Consider the following 10369-nt stretch of genomic DNA (forward strand, 5'->3'; position numbering starts at 1 on the left):
GTCTGGCAGTGGTTGGTCCCCAGACCAAACCTGTTTCAAGTCTGTTTGTGCCACTGGAGAGAGAAAAGGAGAATTTAAGACAGAGCACTCTGTATTTTTCTTGCCCTTTTGACTTTGCACTTTCGCCAGTGCAAAGTACAACACAGCTCCACTCAAGTCCACAGTGCTCAATGTAGGGGAGAACTGCCAGACACACCTGCAATACTAATGAAAGCAATGTGGAGATTATAAGGTGCTTCCCCGTGCAGGACTATATTTTTTCATAGCTATTTTTTGCTTCCTTCTTCCTTTTACCATGACTGTGACGTTTCCATTAAGTTCAGGTTAGACATTAGGAGAAACCCAATGCATTGGGAGAGAATTAAACTCAACAGCTGCAGGTTTGTTGCTTCCTCTACAACCTGTCCTGCACTCAGGGTCTGTTAACCAATGGTCCCACTGTTGCATTAAAGGGGACTTAACCAGAGTCCAGTGTTTGCCTGTTTCAGAGCCCTGCTAAGGGCATTCACTGGAACAGTTTCACAAATTTGAAAGTATTTGCAGTCCAACGTTTGCCTGTTTCAGAGAACCACCAAGGACTTTCACTGAGACAGTTTTACAAAGTTGAATGTATTTAATAAGGGGACAGATATAACAGATTAGGAATTGCCGGTAATAAATACACTTACTGCAATAGCACTAATATATAACAATAGTGCTAGCAAAATGGTATCCTGGGTATCCCTCACCACAGTGTGAAAGTGAAGAGCTTACCAAGAAGGCATCCCTGTCTTGGTGGAGGAGAAAGGGCACAGCCTCTTCTAGGTTTCCAATTTCTTCTTTTCTCTCCCAGCTCTTCCTTTTTCCTCACTCCAACTTGATCTTCACTTCTTTTTTCTTCCTTCTTCCCTTTTTTTTTTCTTTCTTCTTCTGTTTTGTTTTGTTGTTGTTGTTGGTTTTTGCATTATTTGGGTGCAGAGTTGAGTACTATAGTCATATATGTTTAGCATGTACTTCTCTAAGCTCATTAACATATTCAGAGTTGTGAACTTTAATATTCATTTTACACCTAATGAAGCAAAACGTTTCACTTGGGCACCATGGCCCTCAGGGTTCTCTTCTGCCGCCAGAACAGGGCTGTCCCACCACCACAAGACTCCCTCCTTCAGCAACCTCTCATACCAAGCTTGAGGAGCTCCATCCACAAAGGTTGTTTAAGAGATAAACAGGAGCAAGCTGCTCAATGCCCCTTGGCACAAGGTCAATGCTTATAAGTGATGCTATCAAATCTGACTGTTCTCCACACCCACAGGATAATCTTTACCACGCATCCAAGTCAGGGCCGGTGAGTGGTCTTTGCTTCTGTGTGCAGATAGCCGGTGAACCGACATATCAGTCCCTCCATGGCACCATGGGCAGGGCAGCTATGGGCAGCCATAATGGGGACCATGATCCAGACATGGCTGTTGGGGCAAGAAGGGCGGCAGCACAGCCCCAAGGGTATGCTTCAGTTCAGTTTTCTCCTTGGCTACTGGCCCCCTTATGCCATTACACTCCTAGTGTCTTAGTGGGCATCGACATTCCCGTTATTTGGAGACAGAATTCTCTTTGCTTGTCTTTTTGAATTCCTCAGATATGTATTGTATTTATCGAGCTGGGGATTAACTGCTGTTCCATAATATAGTGACTCATTGATCTTAAATATGAAACTTTACATAGCAGATGACCAAATTTAGAGGATCAAACACGGACAGCCTCGCAGCACTCATGGCCTAGCCAGCAATGAGCTCTGCAGGGAGAGTCCCTGCTGCCAGAGCCTGAAGGAGCGGACGACCAGAAGATGACACATGCATCTGCCTCCAGCCCCGTGTACCCCCACGGGGCCACGGAGCCTGCCAGCTGGCTGCTGTCTAAGCCAGATGTTTCTCAGAAAATGAAAGGGAAGCAAGCCTGCTGTGCAGAACTGCCACCGTCGCGCTGTGCTGCGCTGCGCTGCACCAGCAGGCAGGCCTGCTGCTTTGCTGGCAGGAGAAAGCTGGGCCACGAGCACCCACCCCACACTCTGCTCTCCTCCAAAGGCTCCGGGCTGTCCCCATTGGAACCCTTCCTTTTGGCTCTGTGGAGTAATTGCCTAAGGCGACTAGGAAAATTAGACTAATATTCACATTTTAAAGAAAATGTACAGCACTGAAGAAGCTTTCGGGGTGGAGTGTAGCTGCGTTACGTAAGTGTTCCCTAAGCCTTTAACCTTAGATGTTATCGCACTAGGGAAACCTGGTGTGCTGACTCTAAGAGGAACTGTACGGAGGGTGAAGTGGATTGGAGACACCACGGCCAGGCTCTGTGATAAGATGTGAACTCAAAGGTATATCAGAACCGATAAGCTGCTTATTTGCTACCCTGGGCCAACAGCCTGCCATGTTTTTGACAAAATGCTGTCCTTTTGGTGAACTTTGCTCATTATAATATCATTATAATAGCAAAACACACCTCCATCCCAAAAGCTACCCATCTCCAAGGTGCGACTGTTAGCGTTTATAAAGACACATAATCCACAAAGTGATTATATGAAGGTGCTTTATTAGGCGCCGGAAGTTAGGGGCATGCCTGCCCAAATCTAACTTCGTCTGATTTGTTCTCTTAGGTCTCTTTTATCTCCTAAGATACTACATATGCATTAGGTTTCACAACTCATCTATGCATATTCATTTCCTAGCTCCGCCTAGCCTTGCTTCATATGCTAATTATCTTATCAGTTCTTCTGTGCTTGCGTACTACTCTCTGGTGGTTGTCCGGGTGGTCGTCGGGATGAAGTAAGATGTCTTCATCAGAGTTGAACTTTTTAACCTTTCCTTCTCACGCATGCTCTCTGAGCCCTCGGTCTCAGTCCAAACCGCAAGGTTGGTTTGATCCAGTTCCCAGGGTCCAAGAAGCCCCAGTTATCTAGATGTCTTGCAAATTGAGCATTCTTTTAATCCTCCTTACTCCTCATCATGAATCGGTGCATTCTCTCATGCTACCCTTGCACATATATTTTGTATCTTCTAAGCGCAGCCCTGGAACAGTACATCGCAAATGTAACATATTAAGCAATACTGTATTATTTCATCTTCTATTACTGACACGACCACCCCACGCTAAGCATGCACTCTGAATTTCTAGGAGCCTGTGCCTTTAAACAAAAGTGAGAAAATTTAGCACCAGTCATAACAAAGGTATGTATGACTAGAGTCAGTCAATCTCCACCTAAAAGATAGAAAATAATATAAATTGGCTTAAGAGAGAGGGGATGTTAGGGAAGACACCATCGTGACTTCTGGAATCAGTCAGCGGGCTGAGTCTCTCTCCCCCCCCACCAAGTGGAACCCTCCATTTTGGGTCCTGTGGCCTGGCCCTGCAACTCTGCTCTTGCTGGCCCTTAGGCACCGCCACAGCAGTGTTGTTGTGTTGTGTTGTGTTGTGCTCGGCTGACCGGCATTCACGATTTCGCGCCTGCCTTCACCGAGGCAGCAGTGCCAGCAGCACTGCGTCCCCATCCACCCCCCCACCCCAGGCTCTCCTGAAATCTGGGACATTTTTCTGAGGATTTGGGGATGAGAAATCAGAAGGCCGTGGAGCTTTGTACCACTCTTTGTTGGTGAAAAGGGAGAGGGAAGCAGGGGGGTGCTTGGTTCCAATGAAGTCCTTTGACACAAACATGTCCAGACCTGGTGCTGCTCCTGACGCGCTTCCCTCCTTGCCCTGCACCCTCATGCTGCAGCCCCATGAGGAGCTCCGCTCTCCCTGCTGCAGGGACGAAAAGCATGGTTCCATGGGATCCCCCTCAAAATCGTGCCCTCCTCAAGCACAGCAGCCTGAATTTCTCACAGAATAACTGCAGAGCGACAGCACGCAGCACGCAGAGGCCAGTGCCTTGTGGTGAGGCAGGAAACACAGACAGGAGTTATGAGGCAGAGCTGGGGCAACCCTTCCCTTCTGCCCCACCGCTACAAATTTGTAAGGACTGCTGTGCATTGCTCTCACCTCTGCCGGGTGAGAGGAAAGAAAGAGCACAGGGTGTGAGGTGAAGGAGTTCAGAAACACGCTACAAAGGCATTGGAGCAGCCTCTACCTTGCCGCAGTGTTAAGCACCTGTACTTTCTCTCTCAGCATTTTAAATGCTGCCTCAGCAGAGGTGTCACACACCTCCACCAAGAGGTTCCTGTGCGGTTGCAACCACCCCTTTCCATCTGCCCAGGCGACCGGGCTGGCTTTGCTCACTGTGACACACTTTTCTCCCTCGTGCCCACTCCTTCCCTCCTCCAGACTATCCCAAACAATAGGAGGTTTTGTCTCCGCTCAGCATCCAGCAGCGGCGGTTCCTCAAGCCCCTAAGCCCTACGTTGTGTGTGTGCCCTGGACTTAACCAGCGCATTCCTGCCAGAGGTTAAGACTGGGTGCCACGTGGATAATCTGAGCTTTTTTTGCCTCCTGCTCCTCCAAGTGACCATGACAATAACAGGCCCGTGTGCACCGGCTGTTCTCCTGCCCCTTATGTCTTCTATCCGTGGATGCTTTGTCACAACCACCCACACAATGGTATCATTCAGCACTGGCGGTGTCTTCCACCTGCCTGGTCCCTAAGCTGGCAGCAGCCAGAGCATGAGCCCCAACAGACCAGAGGGCTGCGTGGAAAGCAGTGGCCATGGCATGAGAGCGGGGCTGGAGTGAGCTGCCAGAGCTGCAAAAGGGATCTTTGGAGTGCAAGAACAAGAAGGGCTGGAAGCTGGGAAGGCAGGGCACCACGGTGTCCCGAACACAGCAACACTTTCATGAACAAAGCAGGAAATCAGTGCTCAGGCAAGGATGGCAGTTGGGAAAGAGAAGCCAAGTGCTGGCCTTGGCAGGGGGCAGGAGGGAAGGAGAATTTACCTTTTCCTTCCCCATTGAAAATTCCATTTTTTCCCTTCTCTCCTAGACATCAAGCTCTTTGCTCTGGCTCTGGACTCCAGGCCTGAGTGCTAGGCCTCCCTCCTCATGTGGTTGCTTTATTTCCTGATTAAAAGTGATTAGGCAGCCCTAAAGCCTGCAGAAATGTGACCGATGGGGATGGAGACAAAGAGTCCATTCAAGACCTCTTAAATCCCCAGGGCAGTATTTAGAGAGCCCTGAAGAGAGCCCTGGAGCAGAACCACCCCATCACTGCCTCCCTGTTCTCCCTTCTCCTTCTGTGCCCTTCCTCACCAGCATCTCCTCCACCATGCCCTTCTCTGAAGCGGAGGTGCAGAGTGCCCGTGGTGCCTGGGAGAAGATGTATGTGGATGCCGAGGACAACGGGACAGCAGTGCTGGTCAGGTAAGGAAAGAGCCTACCCCGCTCTACCGCAGAGGGTTCAGCCAGGAACGGCAAGAAGGATGGAGTTGCCACCTAGAAGCACCTCTCGATGCGTTTGACGCAGCCCTCTCCTGAAACATTTTGATTTGCTGTGTTTTATGCCGCTTCAGGGAGGAAACAGCGCAGAGGAGGGATCCATACAAAGAAAAGCAAAAGGAAAGGGAGGAGGGGGCTGGAAAAGGAGGAAGAGACTGGAATGATTTCTTTACTGCACCCTACCAACCCCCCAGTAAATAGTGATGTATTTAAGATAAAGAAAATAAGGTATGGTATAAAACAGAACAGGAACAAAACATTGGCCCTATTTCCCAATTTCCCTTTACCTCTGAACTACTTGAATGATTTTTTTTTCACATGTATATCCTCAGTATTTCTCTTGTGATTCCCCTTCAGCCTTTCCAGTCTATAACTCGTCTGTTTCACTGTATTTTGTCCCTTCTATGATCGTTTCTCTTTTAGTCCTCACCCTGTTTTCCTCTCATCTTCCATAAGACACACGTTTCTTCTATTCAACTTTCACATACCCTCTCTCAGGTGGGACTTGCATCACCTCCATGTGCACTGGTCAGCCCAAATACTCTTTCTGTTTAGCACACCTTTACCATTACCTTTGGTCTACTTGTATATCACACCTTGTGCCTCAACAAATGTTATTCTTTGCTCTTTCCCTCTGTGGTCTACATACCCTGAGGACAGTTAGGGTCAGAAATGCAGTTATTAAATGTTAGCATCCAGTGGTTTGGCTCCTGAGGGTGTTTTACTGTAGAAGGTTTATTGTTAGTCTCCTACAGACCCAGCCCGACCTTTAGAGAATCTCTGGGCCCTGCAGTGCAAGAGAGACATGGACATACTGGGGAGAGCCCAACAGAGGGCTGATGAAGGGACTGGAGCACCTCTCCTGTGAGGAGAGGTTGAGAGCTGGGGCTGTTCAGCCTGCAGAAGAGGAGGCTCAGGGGATTTATCCATGTCTATAGGTACCCGAAGGGAGGGTACAAAGAGCATGGAGCCAGGCTCTTCTCAGTGGCAGGACAAGAGGTACTGGGCATAAAGTGGAACACAGGAGGTTTCCTCTGAACATCTGGAAGCACTTCTTTACTGTTGGAGTGACTGAGCACTGGCACAGGTTGCCCAGAGAGATTTTGGAATCTCCCCTCTTGGAGATCTTCGTGTCCACCTGGACATGGTCCCGGGCAGCCTGCTCTGGGTGTCCCTGCTGGAGCAGGGGGCTTGGACTCAATAACCTCCAGAGTTCCCTTCCAACTTCAGCCATTCTGTGATTCTGTGAAATGCAATCTGGAATTTGCTATTGCTGTTTTAGGCGGATAACTGGTTTATCCAATAAAGTAACTTGTTTTCTTAAGAGCTTGACCGAAGTGGCTGTAATTGAGATATTATAAAAGACAATTCTTTATGAAAGGCATTGAACTGTGTTACATTTGAATAAATGAAATGAGCAGTACTGAGTACACAAACAATAATCCATCACAGGCAGAGGAAAGCTCTGGGATGGACTCCAGGAAGGGGTTAACTAAGAAAAACAGTGGTTGGGTTTCTCCTTGAAAATACCCATTAAGACCAAACTGGAGACATCTGCTGTCCAGAACATCCTTGTGACTGTCCACCATCACACTTGCCCTGCCTGAATGCACTCCCATGTCCCTGTGGATTGTATCTCCACCTAACTCCGAAGAGGTGTTTGCTTCAGAAGCGGTGGAGTAAACTCAGGACAGGGCAGGCAGACTACCTCAGGCAGATAGCACAGTTTCAGGTGCCTCCTGGCATTAGGATGGGGAGCCCCAGTTGCACATCCTTGTGAAGAAATAAGCGAGACTCGGGAGCAAAAATAAAGTTGGTCAAACTGCTATGAGTGACCCTCTCAGCAGAGCAGAGGCCAGCAGCAAGGGCAGTGGTTTTAAGAAGCAATGAGCAGAGTGCCCTAGGGAGACACAAGGCGGGGTCAGGCTGCTGTGGGCACAGGGGTCATGCATAGCTGGGAAGGGCAAAGGAGAACAAAGAAGTGCATAGGAAAGAGAAATTTGTTCTGATAAAGGGAAGGAAAAAGGCCAACAAATACATAACACAAGGCCTGGCACATGAATTCGTGTCTGCATTGGTGCCTCAATCCGCAAATTAGGCCCTCTCTCATTTCTCAACAGGATGTTTACCGAGCACCCAGATACCAAGTCCTACTTCACACACTTCAAAGGCATGGACTCTGCCGAAGAGATGAAACAGTCGGATCAGGTCAGGGGCCATGGCAAGAGGGTTTTCACTGCCATCAACGACATGGTGCAACACCTGGACAACACTGAAGCTTTTCTTGGGATACTGAACCCACTCGGCCAGAAACATGCCACCCAGCTCAAGGTTGACCCCAAGAACTTCAGGGTGAGCCAGCATCCATCTTCTTTGGGGGGTGTAGTAGTGATGGAATGATGTCCTCCCCTTGGAGGGGAAGAGCTGAAGAAAACAGGCTTTGTATATGTAAATATATATAGGCCTCAGAGAGTGGAGATAGTGGAAGGTGAGATGGTCAATGTTGGAAGATTGCAGGAACGAGATGTCTGGCATCTGTTGGGAAGAAGGCTGTGCAGCAGTTGATGTACAAGCAGGTCTGCGCTGGTGGGAGCTGCAGAGCTGCCCATGAGTTGTAGCAGGTTTTCTCAGTGCAACAGGATTCCCACACAGTTGTCGTTTAATCACAAGACACAGAAAAGCAGCTTACACTGAACTTCAGTCCATGATGTCTATTTTTTTCTAATATCAGGAACTGAGCTTTTCCAAGACAACTGAAACACCTGTTATTGAGCAACAACAGCAACAGCATTGCCATCACTAAACAAACACACATGATACATAGAGGACCAAATGGCTTTCCCAAGTCCACTTGAAGTCACCAGCAGAGCGCATTTGGCTCTTCTTAAGTCTTCAAGTGACTGTGTGTATCGGTGCAGTCAACATTAAAGAGAGATGGGGTAGTTAAAAATACAACAATGACTGCAATTTGGGGTGAATTCTATGATGGATCTAATTTCCCACAACCTATTTCCAGTTCTGCATGCTACATGCTCCTGAATTGTTTTTGTACCCCCTTTCCATTCTTCAAAAACCACAACTTAAAAATATGTTTGATCGTGACTCCATTTATTATGGAGGAAATTTCACACTGTTTCTTCCCTTCTCCCTGTTTAGATCATCTGTGACATCATCTTGCAGCTGATGGAGGAGAAATTTGGTGGAGACTGCAAAGCCTCTTTTGAGAAGGTGACCAATGAAATCTGCACTCACCTGAGCAACGTCTACAAAGAAGTGGGTTGGTGAGGAAGTGCAACCTCTAGCCTCTTCAAACTTCTCACTAGCACTGTTTCGCTGCTTTTGGGCCTCCAGCCACAGTTGGAAGAGCGAAAAAGTAAAAAAAGCAAAAAATATATAAGATAGGTGTTAATGTCAATAATTTCTGTAGCACACTGAGTTTCCACAGTTAAATGAAAACCGCAGATACATCAAAGCCAAACAAATCCTGACGTGCCTTGCAGCTGAGGTGCTCCAAGTGGGCTCCTCTGGCTACAGTCCTTGGAGACTACATTTTAAGACCAAGACTTGAAGCTTGCTTTTCCTGGAAGACTTGCTCCTTTCAGCAGCAACAGCCCAGAGAGAGAACCAGCAGCTCTTTACCTTTCCATCCTCAACAATGACGAGCAGGAGACCATTTTGAAGCATTTCCTGGGTCAGGGACTTTGTAGAGGTCATTTTTTAAGAGGCATGGGAGTTTCACATTTGAACTGCAGCAATGGGAGCAGGGGGGAGTGCTCCGTGTTTGGAGAAGACTAACATCTGAAAAAGAGACGGGGAAAGTCCCAACTTGGGCAAGTCAACGGAGTCCCCCCAGCTTGGTGAGAGGTGACTCAGAGCAGCTTCCAGTGCGGGTGAGGACATCTCCGGTGCCTGCATTTCCTGCTGCTACTTCCAGAAATTTGCTCTGGCCATGTGCCCAGGAGACAACAATAGCACCCAGCTCACTGTCACCCACACTACCTTTCCTGCCGCAAGGCCTGCGTCTCCCTTCAGCAGTAACCGAGTCCAGAACTGTTTAATTGCTTTTCCTTAGACGGGGTGAAATCATCAGCTGATAAATGCAAATAACCACATTCCGTTTTGCTTAAGTGTAACACAATAAACAAAAAGAAAGCTGGTGCGTCCTCTCCTTTGTGGTGCGGAAAAGGCCCTTGCAACGCACAGGCCTTGCGGGAGCAGTGGCTGGTTACAGTGCACGGATACTGGTGGTACTGGGGGTACCAAAACCAGCTCAAGCCACCACCTAGACACCCATCACACTCGCAGTAAGCAGGCTCCTTGGATGGTGGGAAAGGAAATGAAGTGAAAATGAAAGTGAAACAATGATTCAATGATTTTGTAAATGGTTAAAAACGTAGAATTCCTCTTCATCCAATGCATAGTTTTCCTTTACCCATCCCGTTTGTTTGGCAAAGGATGCTGAAACCCCAAAGTTCAGACCATGAACTCTCCCAGAGAGGGAGGATAGGGCAGGCTGCTGTATTGGGTGCAATATTCTGCCCTGCTAGGGGAGAACGGGAAGCATATTGCACAGCATCTTCAAAATCTCAAATCCCTTAGAGGCAGCACAAGTAAATTCAACACTCTGAAATGCTTAAAGTGACTCCCCTTTTTATTTATGCGTTGTAATGCACATGAAGATGCCCTGTGCCATGAAATGGATGCCTGGCATGGCAGGCTCCTCCTTGCCATCGGCATCCTGAGCTGACAGGGTCCTGACAGCAGTGGCTGACATAAGTGGCTGATAAGGCTCATTTAAAAAAGCTCGGGCTTAAGAAGGGAGAGAAAGGTCTCAGTGAGACAACAAATTTGTGACGTAGCATGGGTTGTATGACAAGTGCCTGTGACAACTTGAATCAGCTAAGTTTGTATCTAAAGCCAGACTAGGGCAAACACATGAAAAATACCACAGAGGGGAAGGGGAGTGAGAGGGAGCTAATGG

General features: G+C 48.0%; 1 protein-coding gene across 1 annotated transcript; it reads left to right on the top strand.

Annotated features, from left to right (window-relative positions):
• Positions 1-5070: 5070 nt before the first annotated feature.
• Positions 5071-8852, top strand: LOC106045696 (cytoglobin-1-like). Its single transcript, XM_013196324.3, has 3 exons — positions 5071-5313; positions 7509-7740; positions 8545-8852. Exons 1-3 carry the CDS (start codon positions 5219-5221, stop codon positions 8671-8673), a joined length of 456 nt encoding a protein of 151 aa, XP_013051778.1. The 5' UTR covers positions 5071-5218; the 3' UTR covers positions 8674-8852.
• Positions 8853-10369: the final 1517 nt, after the last annotated feature.

Source organism: Anser cygnoides, chromosome 1, assembly GCF_040182565.1.
Source record: "Anser cygnoides isolate HZ-2024a breed goose chromosome 1, Taihu_goose_T2T_genome, whole genome shotgun sequence".
NCBI lineage: Eukaryota > Metazoa > Chordata > Aves > Anseriformes > Anatidae > Anser > Anser cygnoides.